Raw genomic sequence first — 19,746 nt, 5'->3', positions numbered from 1 at the left:
CGCAGCCCGGCAAGCAGGGTCACACCAACCCTCACCAGCTCGCTGCCGACACCTCCAAGCCCCTCTTGCCTGTTTCCTCAGCCACAAAACACCAAACCTGAGGACCAAATCTCAGCTGCTGGGTCGGTGACACCGGTGAAGGGCTTGCCCAGAGGGGTGCAAAACCCCGGCCTCATCGTTTTGTCCGAGGCAGCGTCGTTGGAGCATCCAGCCTTAAACGGAGCAGAAAATGCCCCAGGACAGCTCCAACCCCACACTCAGCCTCAGGACAGGGAGGAAAAAGGAGGGCTGTGGGGCTGTGGTTGTTTTACCTCTCAGAAAAACATCCTACGCTTCTCAGAAGCCTACATTTTGTCGCTCTTACACGGCTAAAAGCAGAGTCAGCCACGATTCCCGTCCTCACAGCTCCCCTCTAGTGCTAAAAATAAGCCATTACACACCAAAATGAAAAAATAAAAGGGGAATCCATGAGCTTCAGCCCCTCACCTCACCCCAGGGCTCCCACTGAAGCAGTTTGGGGGCCTGCAGGAGGATGAAGCAGGGAGGGGAGAAGGAAAAGCGATGCCTCGAGGAAGGAGCCGAGCACCTCACGCTGGAAACAAGTGTGGTTGGGTTCATTTAAAAGTTTATTCCTTTTATCAAATCTCTTTTCAGAGGCTTTCACTGTACATATATGAATAAATTACTCAACAAGTAACTTTATTCTGCTCATTCAAATACTCAAAACGGGCTTTGCAAAGTACTAAAACATCCAGGGAACTAAACTAGAATTGGGATTATTTTAAAATAGTCTAAGAAAAGGCTTCGTGGGGGTTGGTTTGCTCGTTTTTAACAGGTAACACGGGAGAAAAACAACCTCTTGGGAGTTTTTCTAAACATAATAAGAAATATTAACTGGTTTAGCCGCGGTTACAACAAATATAAACCCTTAGTGGTGGGTGTGTAAGTTCACTAACCAGCCCAGCTCTCTGTTCCCTTCGGCATCACACGCTTTGGTGACCAAAAAATTACACGAGGCCACAGAGATTTGGCTACAGATCCGTGGATCTGGCCAGCGAGGCTGCACGTGATTCGCAGTCGTATCGCCTAGACTGAATACCTTAAAGAAAAGATTTCATTTTAAAAAGTTAAGGCCGGACACAGTCTCCTCTTCCCAGCCAGGAGGGTAAAGTTAACACTTAATTGAAACAGAATTGATACAAGCAAGATGGAAAAAAAAAAAAAAAGAAAAATATACAGTTGGCAGCTTCCATCTGTGTCTGCTCAGAGGAAACGCTGCTGCTTCGCTTGCCAGCGGCACCGCTGGGAATACTCGGCTCAGGCAGTCTGGAGAGCAGCCCAGTACAGCGCTGCAGGCCCCAGGTCAGGGGGAGGAGGAGGAAACGGGGGGGAAAAAGGAAGAGAAATGTACATACACACATGGATCACGCTGATCCGAAAGCCCTCAGGAGCACCTCGTGCCGGGCGAGAGATCCTCGCTGCTTTTTGGGCGTCCCACACTCGGGGGGTTTCACCTCTATCGCAAGCTCTGACCTGTAAAGGAGTTTTCCCTCCACATGGTTTGAGACATACAGGTGGGCAGAGCTGAGAACAAAACCACTAATTAGCCACGCTTAAAACAAAAAGATATCAAAATAATTCACGAGAGGAGCGCTGGATGTACTTGGATGTGAGTGAGCAACCGTGAGGATGTCTCAAAGAAAAGGATAAAGCAAAAAAAAAAGCCAGGCTTGCTCTTGAAACTCACTTTGAGAAAGAAAAATCACCCTCTCAACGCAGAGCGAGTCCAAGAAAGGAGCAAAGTGGGAACTGGAAGTTTATTGAGTCTGGCTAAGGGTCCAGTGGCGAGGCTACGTCGAAGGAGGAGTCGCCACCCCTGTACCTCCACAAAAGCTCCAAGCCTCGCACCAGGCGCCTGCCCTGGGCCTGTCCTCCGTCGTACAAAACAGACTTGATTCCAACCTTCCACATTATGGTTTATAAGGAGGGAGGGGAAAGGTTACAGGTGGAGTTTCAGGACTGGTTTGCATTCAACCTTTCTCCTGCCAGGCAGGGGAGCGCAGTGTCCTCCCACCCACCGAGCAGAGCGCGCGCTACACGGGGCCTGGCGGATGTCCAGGCCAGGAGAAGTCCGACGCAGCAGGTCACCTGGGCCAACAGCCAAGAAGTGGGACAGAGATGTTAGAATCCGTATTTGGCTTGAGTCTGACGTCGGCTGAGCTTGTTTTCAGACCATGTGTTTTTCAGTTCCAGTTCTCTTTCCTTTGCCTGCAGAAAGGGAGAGGATGAACATCAGCGTCGCTGCTCACTGACTCAGCAGTATTCCACCCTCCTCTGCCCCCCGCTGACGGGGATTACAGAGCACTTCAGCGAGAAGCCTCGTTACAGGAGTTAGCACAATTATCTCGACAAAGGCCTGAATTAATGGGGATGCACAGGCATTTCATTCATGCTGAAAGGCTGTGGGGTGGTTCACAGCAGCGGTGTGGAACGAAGAGGGGAAGCAGAGAGTCTGGGAACACACACCACCACTGGAGCTGGGTGGGAGGGGAAGAGCGAAGCAGGGCAAAAAGCAAGCTGGAAGCTCAGTGCTGTGACACCCTTGGGGACAAGGCGCTGCTGCCAGAGGTGGCCAGGACGCTGCTGCAGCACGGCCACCTCTGTCCCCACCAGAGTGGCTCAGGGTGCTCTGAGGGTCAGCCCCTGGTCCCCACCTGCTGAACAAGCAGCTCCACCAGCTCTGCCTCGTGCTGCCAAGCATCAGGCCTTGTCGTTCTGCCTGGGTGAGTTTCCATGCTAGAGGGAGGTCACTCACCTGATGGATCAGGTACGTGATCTGATGTTTTCTCCTTTGCTGTCCCGTGGGTTGATCTCCTTTTTTCTAGAAAGCAAAAGCAGGTGAACTGTTAAACCTGGAAAGATACTGACCCAGGCAGCAAAAGAAGACAAGAGCTTGCACAAAGCCATTTCAAGAAGCATTTCATAGAACCATAGAATGGTTTTTGTTTCATATGAAACGGCTCTGGGCAGATCACAGAATCAATGAGGTTGGAAGAGCCCTCTGGGCTCATGGAGTCCAACCATTGCCCTGACACCACCATGGCAACTAGACCAGGGCACTAAGGGCCATGTCCAGTCTTGTCTTAAACCCCTCCAGAGATGGTGACTCCACCACCTCCCTGGGCAGCCCCTTCCAATGGCTAATGACCCTTGCTGAGAAGAAATGCTTCCTAATGTCCAACCATTCCGTAGGCTGAAGCAGTTCCTGGCTGGTCTTTACCACCTGCACGCTGGGAGTGTGCTTTGAGCAGCTCTACTGGACTCTCACATGTCATTATTTATACAACACAGGGTCCCTGTCCCCCCACCCTGCTGACTGCACAGCACCCAACACAGCTCCAGCTGGAACGGGAACTGAAGAGTGGTGTCCAAGCTCCCAGCCAGCACTCCTCCCTTCCTGCCTGTACCTTGCTGAACGATTTCATGGTCTTCTCCTCTGTTAAGGATTTGGTCAGCCACTGCTGGGCTCCACTCAGCTGATCATCACCTTTGATGTCTACAAAGTTGATCTCTTCCCTCCCTCGGTTCCGCTTGCCTTGCAGACGCTTGAACTGAAAGAAGAACAGAAACAACCAGAGTTACGCACGCACATCACACCCCAACGCTACCCTGGAACAAGGCAGATGGGGTCTGAGCATGGGACAAGCCACATCAACAAACATTTTTCCAGCCAGGATCTTTTTCTTTAGGAGAAGTGAGATTATAACCTTCGTGCTCTGCATTTAAACAGCATTTACTCTTGCTTTCAGTCTTGCTCAGGAGACCCTCGGACTCCTGGGTCTCGTTTTAAGTGCCAGGGAGGCACCTGAAGGTTTGCTGCTAACACACCCACCTCTTGTAACACAAACCCACCTCCAAAGCAAAGAGGCCCCTTTATAAAGCAAGCCAACCCGCCTGGAGCAGTAGCCCAAGAGGCTGCTGGAAGGACACTGCATGTGTCCATAACACTAGACCCCACAGAACAACTTGGTGCAACTCGGCATGAAGCACAGGTCGTGCTGGTGGGGCAGGACTGTGCCTGCCAAGCAGGTCCTACGTTCTAGCAGAGCTTAAATGCAAATTCTGCAGCGGGGTAGACAGCAAAGTGCCAACCGCTTCGTCATCGATGAAGGAGGAGTCAGTGTTCGTCTCCTGCGGCGGTGCCTGGGCTGGTTCCACCTCCTGGTAGTACCCACTGCTGTAGTAATCCTGTCAGCAAAAGGAAAAGCAGTTTGTCACAAGAGCAAAGCAAGATCAATCCTGGAGCAACCATATACAGAGACCCCACGATGGAGCACTGTACCTCGCCCCGTGAGCTGCTGCTTTTTCACCCAGAAGGATTTCACTCCGGGGAGTACAGCACGTTACGTGTGTACCTCCTAAGTAGTCATTAATCACACCTCATTACTCTGGTACTACTGAAGAGTTTACAGGGTGTTTTTTTCAGAGATACTCAACAACACTTTGCTGAATTACTAGAAACAACCTGGCTTCAGACACCAGCTCTGGCGAGCCCCGATTCTGCACCCTGACAACAACAGGGACAGTTGCACAGGGGCACTTTAAAACGAGCACAGCTATTAAACATTTATCCAGCAAAGAGCATCTACAGCTCTCGTGCCAGAGGAACCCTCTTGTGCTAAGTGCTGAGGATCTCTGCTCCTTGCCCCAGCTAGCCCAGACAGGTTAGATCCCCACATTAGCCTGCTCCAGTAATTAATTCAGAGCCCCTCGTCCCAGATGCCTTCTCAGAGCTTCACCTCCCAGTGAACCCACCTGATAATATGCACCAGCCTCGCCGTAGGCAGGGAACTGGCCGTAGGGCTGGCTGCCGTAGTCTTCTCCAGGCTTGGGCACCCAGCTGTGCTGAGCACCGCTGGAACCCGCGCCCGTTTTGAACTCCAGAGGGGCATTAGCAGCAGCGTCCTGGAATTGGGGCTCTGTCTCTGTCCCAGGCGGTGGGTCCTCCGACACCACCGTGCCAGAGTACACGTACGTCTCTGCAGCACCCACGACGCTGGGCTCGCTCCTGTCAGACAAGGAGAAGTAGTTCTCTGGTTCCACCTCTTCGTCGCTGTCGTCCTCTTCCTGCGTGATCTGCTTGGTTACCTGCAAGGCAGCGCTCTTGGCAGCCGCTTTGATGGCAGACGGAGACGGAGTCGTGGGCACCGCTGGCTTGGACAGAGGTTTTGTTTTGGAGGACGAGGTCGGGGCCTTGGTGGGCTTGGAGTCGGAGGCGTTTTCTCCTGCTTTCTTCGAGAAGGCGTAGGGCAAAAGTAACCGATTGGTCTCTTTCACTGTCAAATTTTTGGGTTGAGGGAGCAAAGCGGATAAACCGGAGCCCTCGCCGCGTCCCTGGTGAGTTCCGTGCAGGGCAAATGGTTCAGAGAAATAAAGAGAAATGAGTGAGACTCTTTAGTCTGCCTGACTCCCTGCCAATTATCTCTCCTCCAATTCTAACAGCGTTAATGGGTTTCCCATTGCTCAGCACAATCGGTTGCTGCTTCGAACACGCCGCGGGGCTTTCTTGCACAAAAGGCCAGTGGGACTTCAGGGAAATGTGGTGCCAACTTCCCAAATTAATGCCAATTTTCCCAAGATTCAAATTTATAAAATTGCCCAAAAAAAGGGACTTGACACCCCAGGGTCAATCCCCCATTCCCAGGGGATTTCAGGAATTTTATACACTAAAAGTGTATATTATATATATTATATATATTATATACACTTTTATATTTTATATTTTATATTTTTTATACACTAGAAGTGTATAAAATTCCAGCTGATCAGAGTGGCTGGTTTACACTAGCAGAAACCCAAGATCTGTCACAGTCAAATGCTTCTTTCCCGTGAAACTTGTTTAATTGAATATCCGAGGTATTTACCTGAAGAGTAGTTTTCTTCTTTGCTGGTTCATCTTCCTCTGAATCTGACTGAGAAAGAAAAACAGAGCTTAGCACAACGCAAGATATTAAAATAAAGAAGCTCATCCACCACGTAATTTATTAATTTTCAGTTTGAACCAGTCAAAGCATCACGGTAACGAGGATCTGGATTTAAAATCTGCCACCAGCCGAGCTAAAAAGCAACAGTGGGATGTTGTCAAGCTCTTTTTCACCATCTTGCTGATGCATCTATGTCAGGGCAAAGAGAGATAAAAGCCTGTCCTGGTTACTACTACGAGAGATAAATAAACTGTCCATGGTTAAAGCAGGACCATGGGACTTGTTGCTATATTTAGAGACAGCTGGGTCTGCTGTGGGCCGGGCAGAGGCAAAAAAATAACCTGAGTTCTGCTGTAAAAACCTGAAGCTTTGCAAACAAGCCAGCACCACCTCTTAAAGATCTCGTAAGAGTGATCTATCCACAGCCCAACCCCAACTTGAGCTCATTTAGGCAACTTATAGAACCAAAAAAAGGATTCCTTAACCTAAAATTCCCCATTTTCAAGGCGACTTTTTAATGCTGCTCTAAAGCAGAGAAACTCAGGTGCCAGAAATTAGCACTTAAGAGAGCCAACGGCTCAAAATTGATTTATTTTTTTTAAATAAATGACAGGAAAATAAACCTAAAGCAAGACAAAGAATACAAGCTGCACGGCGTAAGGTCAGCGCTCTCTTTCAAAGTAACAGACAACATCACTTTAATAGAGGGGGAAGAACAAAACCACACAAAGGGCGTAAAAATTCACTGTGGGGATGAACGGGGAGTTGCTAAAATCTCCGTTTAAAATTTGAGTGGCAAGTCTGGTTGTCTCTGGCATCTGAAAAGGCCCTTAACGTCTTTATCGTTTTATAGCTTTGCAGAGCACTTTAAAGAGATTACAGGAAACAAGAGCCTGCTGCCAGTTTACTATCTAAATTATAAAAGAGGACAAAGACGAAGAACATGCATAAATAAAGGCAAGAGTTGCCATAAAACCCCGCGTGGGAGCGAGGAGATAAAGCAGGCTGCCCGGGAGCGTCTCCAGAGGGGCAGACAAAAGGGACAGGAGGTATTTTAAGGAGAAAGAGGGAGCGAGGACGTGGGTCACAGGCCAAGGGACTTCCAGGAATCCAGCTCAGGTTTTAAGGTCCTTTTTCTCCCTTCTACATCCATTCACTCGCTTGACGCCGACGACCTGCAGTATTTCTGCTCAAAGGTGGAATACAGAGGGGGAGATAAATGGGAGGAACAAATCTCCTTCCATTTGAGCTTGTTTCAGTAACTACAAGCAGCGAGGAAGAGAAAAGCCCCAACACTTGCTTTATTCCGAAGTGCTGCAAGAAAGCAAGTAAGGAAAAAGGGGGTAAGAGAGTGGGACATCCCTCATCCTTCTGCCTAAAAGGGAATCCCAGAATCAATGAGGCTGGAAGAGCAAAGCGAGACGCGCTGACTTCGTTTCAGCTCCCCCAGGCCCAAGGTGCTGGCAGACCACTATTAATCGACGCTGTTTATAAATCCACACAGTCAAACCTCCTCCTCGAGCTACCTGTCGCCGTGGAAATGACCCTAAGCTTCGTAGTTCAGCTCTTCCTACAGCCAGAGGCACTGAAGTCTCACCAGAAGCATCGACGGAGGCCAGACACAGCCACGCGACTGTCACCTCCGTGCTAGGACAGCGCTGTCCCAGAGTGAATGAGGGGAAAGAAGGAAAAGCTGATCAATAGGGACACTCAGAACAACAAAAAAAGGGGGCAGGGACAGCAGGTCCCTGCTCTTGCCACGGGGCTGTCTGGATTCAGCGCTCAGGAGCACTGCAAACACAAAACAAGCACAAGCTAAGAGGGAAATGATTAGCTAAAGGTCTGGAGGACACCTGAAGCCTTTAAATACGCAAAAAATTGTCAGGAAAATCTATCAATTGCACAGCAAACAAAAGCAGAGGCTGTTGTGGGATACCCCCACGCAAGGCCATACAGCTCCACATCATCAACTCGTTAACTTCAGTAATAAATAAGGGCGCAGATAATCTGGGTTTTGCTGTATTATGATTATAAATAAGGTTTCTATATCAGTTTAATTCTGCAAAGCGCTTTAGGATTAGGGCTGGCAGCGGGGACAAACCTCCCCATAGATGCCACAACAACAGCACCAGGCGACGTTTTGGTACCTTGCTATGCTGTGATGGGAGAAAAGCAAAGAAAGACGCTGTGATTTCTGGGCAAACAAACCCACGGGGGGATTGCTCCGGGGAGAGGATTTCACACACAAAGGGGCTCCTTCTCGGGAAGGCTTGAGCAGGCCCCCACCCCGCCAAGAGCTGGTGGTTTGTTTCATACTCACATCTCCCTTGTGCAACTCGGGCGCCGTGATCCGCACCGGCTCCGTCCTCTTCTTTGGCTTGGGGAGGCTCAAATCCACCCCAGCCCCGGGCAGAGCAGCAGAGGCCGAGACAGGAGGGGGCAGGTTGAGGGTAGAGGCAGCGGTCGTGGTGGCAGCATTCCTCGGGGGAGGCAGGAGGAGCCCCTCCAGCCTGGGCTGCTCCCCGCTCCCGGTCCCGCTGGCGTCCGGCTCGGGCAGGCTGGCGGCCGAGGCCTGGGCCAGGCTCATGGCCGGCGGAGGGGTGCTGAAGCCCCTCATGCCAGGCGGGGGGCCCATAAGGAAAGGAGGGGGCGGCCCGCCGTGGGGCGGTGGCAGCAGGGGGAAGCCGCTGCCCAGCGGCTGGTGAGCCAGCGGCAGCGGGGGCATCACCGAGGCTTTGGGGGGAGGCAAATTGGCGAAAAGCCCCCGAGCCGGGGGCTGCTGGTCTGCGGCAGGAGGCGGAGCGGCGGCTTCCTCCTCCTCGCCCGCGGCCTCCTCCGCATCGCTCTCCTCTTCGCTGCTCGCATAGGCCACCAGGGACATGGCCACCCCAGGAGGGCGGCCCTCCGCGGGCAGGAGCCGCTACGCGAGGCCGAGGATCCGCCCTCCCACCTAGGCCTCGCTCGCCGCCGCCGCGCCTTCAGCCACCGTAGCGGGGAGGAAGGGGAGGGTATGGGCGAGGCTAAGCCGCCATGGCGGCCCCACCCCCGCGCAGCGGCAGGACCGCGGGCTCGGAGAGGCGGCGAGGCGACCCAGCGCCCAGCTCCGCGCCCGGTGCGCCGCGCTCCCAGATAATGGCTGCCGGGTGCGCCCCGCTCCCCAGCGCCGCCGGACTACAACTCCCGGCGTGCCCCGCGCGCCTCCCCCGCCCACCTCCCAGCGGGCCCCGCCGCGCTGCACCACGGGAAATGTAGTCTGCGCCGCCGCCCCGGCGGGACCACCGCTCCCGGCGTGCACCGCGGGGCGGGCCCTGACATGGCGGGGGGGAAGCGGGTGGTGCCGAAGGTGACGGGGCGGGAAGGCCCCGGTGAACCCGGGCGGGGGGAGGGGGAGTCGGTGAGGGGTGGGGAGGTGTTAGGGGCAAGGCGAGGCCTGGCCCAGTCAGGTCAGGCCTAGTCAGACCACATCAGGCCTAGTCAGGCCCGGCCAGGCCCCGAGGTAAAGTGCGGCCTAGCCCGGCTGGAGGCCGCTTCGTGGGGCCTCGCTGGGGCCTGCTCCTGCCAGCCTCCGTGGGGCTGCGGGTGGGCTCCGGCCCAGGCTTCCCCGGGGGGTCACTCGCCCTGCCCGGGTGCGCTGGGCCCGGCTGCCCGCCCGGACTACAGCTCCCGGCGCTCCTCGCCGCCCTCCGCCTGGGCCGTTTCCCCGCCCTGCTCGCCAGGCCGCCTAGTTAATCGCCAAACCGAGCTGTGGAGCGGCGGACTACAGCTCCCGGCGTGCCCGGAGACACCGGCGGGTCCTCTCCGGCGCCGGGCTGCTGTGTCACTGCAGGGGGACAGAGCGACGGGGGCGGGGGGGGGGCAGCTGTGCCAGCGAGCTGGTTCCCTTCTTGCCTATTCATCGCTGCTTGGTTAATTTTAAGGCAGGAGCTGTGCCTAGACCCTGCTGTGAGCCTTGGTGGGAGGCTTTGCTGGAGCAGGGTGGAGATGGGAGTTCTTTGTGGCAACAGGGGCCCTGGCTCCCTTCCTTTATTCCTTTAAGCTCTTCCCTGCCTTTAGGTGTGACTCCAGTGACCTCCTTCTGGTTTGTTCTGGCCTTAATAAGGAGAGAGCTGGGCTCTGAATTTGGGTCCCCAACGCAAAGCCTGAGGAAGTCATCAGCCAAGCTGCTGCGAAGTAGGAGCACAAGTAATTAAAGCAAAATCAAGATAAATGAGAAGCGTAGCCTGTGATGCAAGCCCGTTATCATTTCCAACGGTGTCAAAACCAACTAACATGCCCTGTCCCACTCCCCTTGCCCTGTTCTGAGGGACTCATAAGTATTAAAAATAGACATGGAGGCCTCTGGGTGCGAGAGGGAAGGGTGAATGTGGTTTTCAGTAGCTGTGACTCTTACAGGGACATTTTTTCTCCACTCTTTACCCAGTTGACACCTGTATGAGAGAAGCTGAGCTATACTGGTACAAGGACGCTGAGGAGGAGGATGTTCCTGTGGCCACGGCTCGCAGAAGGTCCTGTCTGATCAGCCTTGCTTTGTGGCACCACAGAAACCCCTTTCCCTGGGACTGGAGGTTCCCCACCCACCAGGAATGCTGAGCCGTTGTCTGGGCCGTGGCACGTGCGTGCGGTGACTCGGAGAGTGAACCCCGTGTCGAGGGGGCCTGAACCCCCGAGGGTGTCACGGAGGTGGTTGAGCCTTTACAGCTCTGCGGGGGAACATCAACAATAGCCCTGGCAGAGACAGGAGGGACCGAGTTTAAACAAGGTCCAGCTCTCGCTGTGTGGAAGGAGGGAGAAATCTTTGTTTCCTTTGCCCTTTGTCCAAATGTTCTGTTTAAGCTAGAGATTCCTCAGGCCTGGGGCTCTCACCCCTGGGCAGCGGGGTCCTGCTTTCAGCTGTGACCCCTCTGATTATTTATTTGTGTTAGTTTGCAGCTCGTTAGGAGAAATTAAGCCAAGGAAAGCAAAGGGGGGATGGAAGGAAAAGAGCCCAGCCCAGGAACCCTGGGTCAGGGTGGAGATTCTAGTCTTGCAAATGGCTTAATTGGTGCTTAATTTAATCCCAGGTGTTCAGCTGGGCCAGACCTGCACCCCTCGCAGCTGGGAGGACCCAGCCTCACCTGGCACAACGTCCCTCCTGATGCCTCAGCCCCACCACCCTGACGAGGAAATCCCCAGTCTGAAGCTGGGACACGTTTTGTAGCAGCGCTGGGGGCTGAAGGAGAACCAAGGTGATGATTTACTCATCTGGTGACTTAGTCACCCCTTCAACCCCACACTGAGCCTGGCTGGGCGGCCCCAGCCTCCTCCCCAGGCACGCAAAGATTTTCCTACACGCTTAATTTTGCGTGTGCCCTGAGTAATCCTGGTACCTCCAGCCCGGGCTCTGCAGAACAGGGTATTTCTGAGGCAAAAGGCTTTTGTTCTGCTTTAGGGGAAGGGGGGAGCGTGCCCGAGGCAGCATTTGGGCACGAAATGCTCCTGGTTTTTATTGTCTTTAAAGGCTGGTCTCCCTCTCCTACGACATATTCAGCTGCAGCCAGGATGTGGAGTTTGGGGGATGCCACTACACTGGGTTTACACTGGGTTTACACTCGGTTTACGTGGGTTTTACATGGGTTTACACTGGTTTTACATGAGTTTACAGGGGTTTACACTTGCTTTTACACTTGCTTTTACACTTGCTTTTACACTTGCTTTTACACTTGCTTTTACACTTGCTTTTACACTTGCTTTTACACAGGTTTTACAGGGGTTTACACAGGTTTACATTGTTTTTTACACAGGTTTACACTGGTTTTACATGGGTTTTACATGGGTTTACACTGGTTTTACATGGGTCTACATGGGTTTTACATGGGTTTACAGGGGTTTACACTCGCTTTTACACAGGTTTTACACTGGTTTTACAGGGGTTTACCCAGGTTTACATTGTTTTTTACCCAGGTTTACCCTGGTTTTTACACAGGTTTACCCAGTTTTACACAGGTTTTAGCCGGTTTTATCTGGTTTTACCCCGAGTTTACCCGGTTTTACCCAGTTTTCACTGGTTTTACACTGGTTTTAGCCAGTTTTACCCGGTTTGTCACTGCTTTTACCCAGTTTTACACTGCTCCCCTCCATTTCCAGCCTGGGCCTCCCTCCAGTGTCACACCGGGGTGGCACATCAGCCTGTGTCCCCATTCCCAGCCACGCGGCCACCATTATTCACCAAAACCGAGCTGGGGGCAACCCCCCACACCCCCAAAAGCCACCTGCAACCGGATATTTTATTATTATTAATTAGTTTTTTGGGGTTGGTTTATTATTTTTTTACACCACGGTGAGCGTACTCTCCCTCCCTCCACCCGGGGAGCCCCCACCCACCCCCTGCTCTGCCTCCCTCCACCCGGGGACCCCCCACCCACCCCCTCCTCTCCCTCCCTCCACCCAGGACACCCCCCCCACCTCCCCCATCACCCGTGGGTGCGGGGGGGTGGGTGTGCGCGTGCCAGGCAGCGCTGCCGAGCCTCCGAGCGCATCCACCGGGAGGAGGAGGAGGAGGAAGAGAGAGAGAGAGAAAAAGGGGGGGTGGTGTGGGGGGGGTGGGGGTGGCGGAGGGAGGGAGCAATTGAATTTCAAACACAAACAACCGCATGGGGCACGGACCCACCGCCGCCGCGCCGAGCCGCTCCTAGGACCCCCCCCTCCCCCCACCCCGGGCTCTCCCGTGCTGGGGGGCAGGAGAAACCAGCTGCTCCCCCCTCTCCCCTTCCCTCATTTTTATTAGTATTAATTTTAATTTTTTTTTTTTGCTAATCCTTCCCTCGCACCGTTTTGCCTCTTAAACTTCATCTTTAACCCCCCCCCCCCCTTTCCCCTTCTCCCCTGCCCACCCACCCCCCCCCCCTTCCCCTTTACCCCCCCTCAGTTCCCGGGAGGAGCCGCCAGCAAAGATGTCCCGGTCCAACCGGCAGAAGGAATACAAATGCGGCGACCTGGTCTTTGCCAAGATGAAGGGTTACCCGCACTGGCCTGCCCGGGTAAGGAACCGGCGGAGGAGGAGGAGGAGGAGGGAGGGAGGAAGGCGATGGGACCCACCGGGTCCCCCCCCCACCTCCCCCGGGTGCTCCCGGTTGCATAACGCGGCCGCACGCTGCAGCCGGTGTCCCGGGGCTGCGGCGGGGGGGGGTCCCCGGGGTAATGGGGAGTGGGGGGGGGGTTCCCCGGTGTACCGGGGGCTGCGGGGGGGCTGCCGGTTTTCGGCTGGATTCAACTTTACCGGTGCCTTATGTAAGGCCGGGCCACGGGCCCTGCTTCCCCCCCCCGCCTCCCCGGGATGGAAAAGTTGGGGGTTATTCGTTACCGGGGGGGGGTGGGGGTATAAAAGCTCTTTTTGGTTATTTTGTTGGCTTTAGGGGGGGTTTAATGTGTTGGAAACAACGTCCCGGCCCCCCTTTGTGCTATTTCCCTCCGGGGAGGGGGGGAAGAGGCAGGTGGGGGGGTCATGCGGGGGCCCCGCGTGGCTTTTGCCACCGCGTGGGAGTGGGCACCCACCTCCCCCAGGTTGCTCCTGCTGGTTGCAGTCCCACGGGGCAGGACAAGCCCCCCCTGTGCCCCCCCCCCTCCCCGGTACAGAGGGATGAAGCCATGACCTGGGCCGCATCCTGCACCGGAGCACGAGGCCGGCGCCAGCCCACGCCTCCTCCCCACGATGACCCCCCCAGTGGCTTTGGGGGGGGGGTCCCATTCCTGCACTATGGCCACCCCCTCCCCGCTTTGGCTACCCACTCTACGGGGGCTCCATCACCGGGACCCCCGGGAGGCCCCATGGACTTGCTGCTGCGCTTCACCCAGGATTTGGGGGTGATCGGGGGGGCTTAGACACCCCCCCCCCCTCCCCAAATCGTGGCTTCACCAGCGGGTCCCCGAGCGTGTCCCCCTGGTCCGCGTGGCCTTACCTCTCACCGGGGCCAGCGCTCGCCAGGAGTTTGGCTTTGAAAAATCAATATAATTACTGAGGACTTAGGACAGAGTTTTTTGAGGGGGGGGGACACATGTGGGTGAGGGCGGGGGGGGTCGAGGCAGGGTGCCGGACCCACCGCCCGGCTCGCTCACACCAGAGCAGCGGTCCTGGGTGCTGTGTGGGTGCGGGGGGTCCCCGAGCATCTTGGGTGGGGGGTTCAGTACCATGAGTGCCCCCCCCGGGTTAAAACCCCTCGCTCAGAGCCATGGGGGCCTGATCCTTCCCCGGGTGGGCGAGCGGCGGCTGGGCCGGGTGGCCGTGGGGAAGCTCTGGCTACGGAATACGCCGCTGGTTATTTTTAAGTGGTTGATGATGCAGTTTAAAATTTCCTTGGAGTGTGTTTATGTGTGTGGCCCCCACCCTCACCACCCCCCCCCCCCCCCCTCCCCTCACCACCACCCCCCCACCCAGGCCTTGCTGCAGAGGGAGCTTGGCCGCCTGCAAACCCCAAATTAAAGCGAAACGGGGAGGAATGGCGAAGCGCGGCGGGGCTTTAAAGGCCGAGGATCTGCCCCCCCATCCCCTCCTCCTTCCCCTCCTCGGGTTTGAATAACTTTTGTTTGGTTTGTAGGGTTCTGGTGGGGAGGCCGCGGAGGGGGTGGGGAGGCGTTCGGCTTTGGCACCGCCGGCCTCCCAACAGCGTGGTTGAAAAGCGGCTTTGCGAGGAGGAGCCAGAGGGATCCCTGGGAGCCCGGCGTCCCTTGGGCGAGCCGGGGGGAGCGATGCTCTCCCCTGGCCCCCCCAACGCTGCTTCATTCCCCTTTACCCCATCCCCAGCACCCTAAAAACCCCTCTGATGGGTGTCCCCAGCGCTGGGAGGGGGGACATGGGGACGGTGAAGCCGGGTCGCGCAGCCTCGTGCCAGGCTGAGCTCCCAGAGACCAAATTAGCGCCTGCGTGCGCTGCGTGGGGCCAGGCCCGCTCGGGTTTCACGCCATCCTCGGCTCCCGGCAGCCCGTTTCACCGCCACCATCATGGCAGGAGCGTTTTTGGGGGCCGCCACCAAGCTCCCCGCCCCCTGCCCTCGCTCCGGTGACTAATCCCATGGCAGGGCTGGGGTGAAGCAGGCAGGGTTTGCCCGTGACTAATCGGGTGCCATGATGAAACGTTACCCGGCCGCGCGGGGCGTTTGCTGGGGTGTTTGTTTCTGACCAGGTGTGGCTGGAGCAGAAACGGCGAAGGAGGAAAAAAGATGGAGGGGGGAGAGCCGGAGGCACCGCGGGGAGGTGGGGGTTATCATCCCTCTGGCCCCCGGGAAGATGGTGCCTGGCACCGTCCCCCAACGCCAGCAGCTCAGCCCCCTCCTTCAGTGGAAACCTCTTCCCCAAGAGGGGAAACTGAGGCACGAAACAGGGGGATGAGTTGCCAGCACCCAGAGCACACTGAGATGTCCTCATCCCCTCGCCCTGTCCCCGTGGGGTCCCCGCTGCCCGGACCCTCGCCTGCCTGTTGGTGCTTCCCCCCTGCTGCAGCCCCTTCTTCCTCACCTCTCTTCTTCCTCGTAGCCCCCAACTTATTTACAGCCCACTGGGACGGTGTGGGAGCGCGGCAGGGACTGGTGCACCAGCCCAGGGGCTGGCACCGCACTGGGGGTCCTGGCACCGCTGGCATCCCCCTCCCCAAGCATCTCCTGGTCCCATGGGGGGGGCACAGGGGAGGCGGAGGGCTCCTCGCTGCCAGGCTGGATCCGGCCACGTGCTTTGCCACCGTTTGGGGAAGAAAGCGGGTGGGGGGGTCAAGGCTGCCTGGTGCCACTGCCATGGGGCTCTGCCCCGGCACCGTGCCACCAAGGCCAGGCGAGCTCGGTGGCCAGCCCAGGCACTGGGATGGGGCCACAGCGATGTCCCCTGGGCTGGGGACGGCCCCGGGGGGGTGCGTGGCTGTAGCTGTGAGGCTCGGGGACACCCCAGGCCCCCAGCCCGGCTGTGTGTCCCCCCCACCCATGGGGGGTGAATCGCCAGCCTTTCCTCCAGCAGCGGGGAAACTGAGGCAGGGGGTGGGTTGCTGGCAGGGTCCCCCGGGGCCCACGCAGGGTGGGCTGCTCCCAGCCTTGCTCCGCTCCCACTCCGTGGACCAGTTGCAAAGGTCAAGTGCAGAGGTTGGGGGCAGAGTCCGCGCCGGGGTACGTGTCCGTCCCTCCCCTGCCACGCTCCAGAGCTTTCCCTCCCCGGGGGCTGTCCCAGCCTCTTGTTTTCAGAACCCCCCACCCCAGTGCCACGGTCCGCAGGTCCCCGGGCAAGGACGGGCTGGTGACACTGGTGCCGGAAGGGCACACGTGGACTTTAACCTCCCCCTCGCCGATGACCAGTGGTGCCTCAAGCCCTGGCTGACCACGTTGGGGTGGTTTGGTAGCCCCTCACCTTGGGGTGAGGGGGGTCTCCGAGGGGTTTCCAAACAGCCCCAGCCCCCTGGCATGGGTGAAGCCCTCGTGGCCACGCTCATGCCTGAGGACGCTTCACCGCGCGCTTTGGGCAGCATGAGACCCCCCCACCCCGGGTTTTCGGCAGGGTTCCCAGCGCTATCGGTGTCCCCAGCGGGGTCTCTCACCCGTATCACCCCACACCCCAACTTCCCCGCCTGCCCCTGCAGATAGGGCTGCCGCATCCTTTTCTCCAGGGACGGAGGTTTGGGTGGCAAAGGGGCCGATAAGGGGCTGTTGCTCACGGGGCCGGGCTGGGCGCTGGATCAGCCGTGGGGCAGACGGGAGCTTTCCCCGCTGGCCGTTCCTCCGCCAAGGAGGGTTCCTGGCGTGGGGACGGGCAGCGGTGGGCTCAGGGACCACGTGCCATGGGGTAGCCATCCCCACTGCCCTCGACGCCACGTGTGCCACCCTTCCTTGGGGAAAGAGGTTGTAAAACTGGCTGGGGTGGGCAGGGGTCCCACCAGTGCTAGGGCAAGACTGACCATTGCACCACCGGGACCATCCCCGCTCACCCCGTCCCTGCTCCTCAAATGCCTCCGTGCCTTTAGGGGTGCTGGCTGGGGGGCTTCAGGGCGGGATGGCAGCGCCAGGAGCCCCAGGGTGCTGGGTGGAGGCACCTCACCCATCCTAAAACACGCCCTGGATGTGGGAAGGCGGATGCAGCAGGGTGGCCTGGATGCCCCAAGCCATGTTTGGGCCCCGGGGGTGGCACGGAGGCACATCCCACCCCAGTCCGGCTCTGCGGGAGTGGGGACCGTGCACAGGACACGGTGCCCGCAGGGAGCCCCTCTCCAGCACCCCATCCCACCCCACCGGCTGCCCTTGGGGCCGTGCTGGCGTTCCCACCCGGCACGATGGCACGTGTTAGTCCCTGGATGGCGGGGGATGAAGCTGCACGGTATTCCCAGCTCCAGGAATGAAACTGGGAGAAACCCTTGGCCCAGTTGACCCATTTGGGACGGGTCGGTGACATCCCAGGAGGAAAAAAACCCCGGTGACAACCCAGCTGCCAGCACCTCGGCTCCACGCTGGGGAAACTGAGGCTCGGCGAGCCCGGGGGGGGTGGCAGTGACTTAGCAAAGGTCGTGCCGTGAGTCAGCAGCGCGCCGGGAAGGGGACCCAGCACCCCGGCGCTGGCACCTTCCTGCCCGGTGACGCGCTGGCGCCCGCCCCGAGCCCCCCGCCCGCATCCTCCTTCCACCTCCCGGTGAGGTTTTCACAGGGAATTTACGGCCGCGCTCCTGGCGCTGGCTGGAGCCGGGGAGAGGAGGGGGGGGAGGTATTTTTAGACGCTATAAAAAGCAGCCGGAGTCGCTTTCGCTCCGTTCCCGCTTGGCGCCTCGGGAATATTCACGCTCGGTGAAACGGCACCTGCCGACGGGGTCCTTACGGTGCCGTTGTGGCCTGTGACCACCTTTCAGCTGGGGAAGGGGTCCCAGCAGCAGGATGGCATCACTTGGCACCCCAAAACCTCCTGTTTTTTCCCCCCACTGCTGCATCCCCCAACCCCAGGCCTGGAGGCGATGCCTCTGGCTTCCCCGGCGCCACCGGCACGCCTCTCGCCCGAATTTGCTGAGCTAAATATGTCTGAGCCAGTCTAGACAAGAGCTTACGGCGAGTCCCCTCGGGGTGGGAGAAGGGGGAGCCCCCACCGACCCCGCACCCATGGGCACAGCCCCTGTTCCTGCTGTGGGCCGGGGGGTGAATCCCCAAGGAATCATTTTCTCCCTCCCCGAGCGGTGTTGGGGCGGTTGGATGCGGCGTGACCAACCCCCCGTGTCCCGGTCGGTGTTGGGGTGGTGGCGGGGGGAGCCAGGGCTCTGCCCTCCCCAATCCTCACCCCGTCCTTTGTGTCGCACAGATTGACGAGATGCCAGAAGCCGCAGTTAAATCTTCCTCCAATAAATACCAAGTCTTCTTCTTTGGGACCCACGAAACGTGAGTTGGGGCCCTGGCGCGGGGGGGAAACGGGGTCGAGGGGGGCACTGATGATCGACCCCTCCGCCGGGCAGCTCTGCCAACAACCCCAGGGGGTTTTGGGGAGAGGCAAGACCCCCCCCCCCCATCCCTCACTGCTTCCCCCCTCCCTGAGCAGGGCATTCCTGGGGCCCAAAGACCTCTTCCCCTACGAGGAATGCAAGGAGAAGTTTGGGAAACCCAACAAACGGAAAGGGTTCAGCGAAGGTTTGTGGGAGATCGAGAACAACCCCACCGTCAAAGCCTCCGGCTACCAGGTGGGTCACAAGCTGGGGTGGGGGGTCCTGGCACCTCACATCCCCCTCCGGCCACCTCCTTTCCCCCCCTGTTCCCCTTCCATGAGTCCCCCCGTGTCCCTTCCAGCCCACCCAGAAGAAGACTTGCCCCGAGGACGCCGAGCCGGAGCGGGAGCCGGAGGGTGACGGGGAAAAGAAAGGCAACGCGGAGGGTAGCAGCGACGAGGAGGGGAAGCTGGTGATCGACGAGCAGTCCAAGGAGAAGAACGAGAAGGCCGGGAGCAAGAGGAAAGCGGAAGATGCTTTGGAGGTAGGGGGACGTGGGGGACATGGGCAAGGGGGGGGTCTAGGGCTGGGATGAGCTGAGCTTCACCCCCCCCCAGGACTCCCCCAAACGCCCCAAGGAAGCGGAGGAAGGGGAGAAGAAGGTAGACAACGAAGAGGTTCCCAAGGAGGAGCCGAAAGCCAACCCGGCCGAAGGGGAGAAGGAGAAGAACAGCGACGCCGCCGGCGTGCCGGACGCCAACGAAGCCAAGCAGGAGGGCAAGGAGAAGGCGGGTGTGGAGGAGGTCAGAGACCACAAGGAGAGGTGAGGGTGGTGCGGTGGTCCCCAGCACCCAGGGTCCTCCTGAGCACAGGGGCAACGTCCCCAGCACCCAGGGTCCTCCTGAGCACAGGGGGAACGTCCCCGGTGGCACAGAGAGGGGGGTCCCGGTGCCATGGGGGTCTGTGATCGAGCGCCCGGGTCTGTTCTTGCCTCCCGCAGCCTGTAGCGGCCTCCCCGGCGAGCTGATCTTCCCACCTGCCCCTTCCCCGCTGGGCTCCCTGGGTGCTGCCCCGTCTTCGCCGTCAGCGGCTCGTCGCGTCCGTAGCTCCGGACAAGAGAAACAAACCCGAAAATTTAAAAAACAAAAAAAAAAAGAGAGAAAGAGAGAGAGAAATGAAGAGAAACCCAGTAACACAAACCCCTGAACCGACCCGCATCTCCCGGCCCCGCCGTCGCGGGGCGCATGCTTTGTATTAGTGATTTCTAGGGGGCTTGATCAGTTGATTTGAAATAAAAAGCGATTCATGCCTTTTTAAAGCGTTTCCACCGGCCTCTCCCTGCCCCGGGGTTGTCCCTTGTGC

The 19,746-nt window shown here is 57.8% G+C and overlaps 2 protein-coding genes and 1 long non-coding RNA gene across 5 annotated transcripts; 2 read left to right on the top strand and 1 right to left on the bottom strand.

Annotated features, from left to right (window-relative positions):
* Window positions 1-605: 605 nt before the first annotated feature.
* On the bottom strand, window positions 606-9,137 carry PRCC (proline rich mitotic checkpoint control factor). Its single transcript, XM_068414610.1, has 7 exons — window positions 8,305-9,137; window positions 5,925-5,972; window positions 4,816-5,394; window positions 4,153-4,248; window positions 3,468-3,611; window positions 2,816-2,881; window positions 606-2,268 (listed from the first exon to the last, which is right to left on the bottom strand). The coding sequence occupies exons 1-7, from the start codon at window positions 8,863-8,865 to the stop codon at window positions 2,182-2,184; spliced, it is 1,581 nt and encodes a 526-aa protein (XP_068270711.1). The 5' UTR covers window positions 8,866-9,137; the 3' UTR covers window positions 606-2,181.
* Window positions 9,138-9,406: 269 nt separating this feature from the next.
* Window positions 9,407-11,274, top strand: LOC137671624 (uncharacterized). Its single transcript, XR_011049434.1, has 4 exons — window positions 9,407-9,480; window positions 10,038-10,166; window positions 10,405-10,489; window positions 11,045-11,274. It is a non-coding gene; the product is annotated as an uncharacterized lncRNA (long non-coding RNA).
* A 1,268-nt stretch (window positions 11,275-12,542) lies between these two features.
* HDGF (heparin binding growth factor) lies at window positions 12,543-19,702 on the top strand. 3 transcript variants are annotated; one of them, XM_068414872.1, is made up of 6 exons: window positions 12,543-13,000; window positions 18,267-18,343; window positions 18,501-18,639; window positions 18,746-18,928; window positions 19,002-19,207; window positions 19,385-19,702. In XM_068414872.1, the coding sequence occupies exons 1-6, from the start codon at window positions 12,914-12,916 to the stop codon at window positions 19,389-19,391; spliced, it is 699 nt and encodes a 232-aa protein (XP_068270973.1). In that variant the 5' UTR covers window positions 12,543-12,913; the 3' UTR covers window positions 19,392-19,702. The 3 variants fall into 3 exon arrangements, with proteins under 3 accessions (XP_068270973.1, XP_068270975.1, XP_068270974.1); XM_068414874.1 differs by lacking the exon at window positions 12,543-13,000 and adding an exon at window positions 17,539-17,612; XM_068414873.1 differs by lacking the exon at window positions 12,543-13,000 and adding an exon at window positions 17,771-18,189.
* Window positions 19,703-19,746: the final 44 nt, after the last annotated feature.

Source organism: Nyctibius grandis, chromosome 17 (assembly GCF_013368605.1).
Source record: "Nyctibius grandis isolate bNycGra1 chromosome 17, bNycGra1.pri, whole genome shotgun sequence".
Classification (NCBI taxonomy): Eukaryota; Metazoa; Chordata; class Aves; order Nyctibiiformes; family Nyctibiidae; genus Nyctibius; species Nyctibius grandis.
This window is presented reverse-complemented; position numbering and strand designations above follow the sequence as displayed.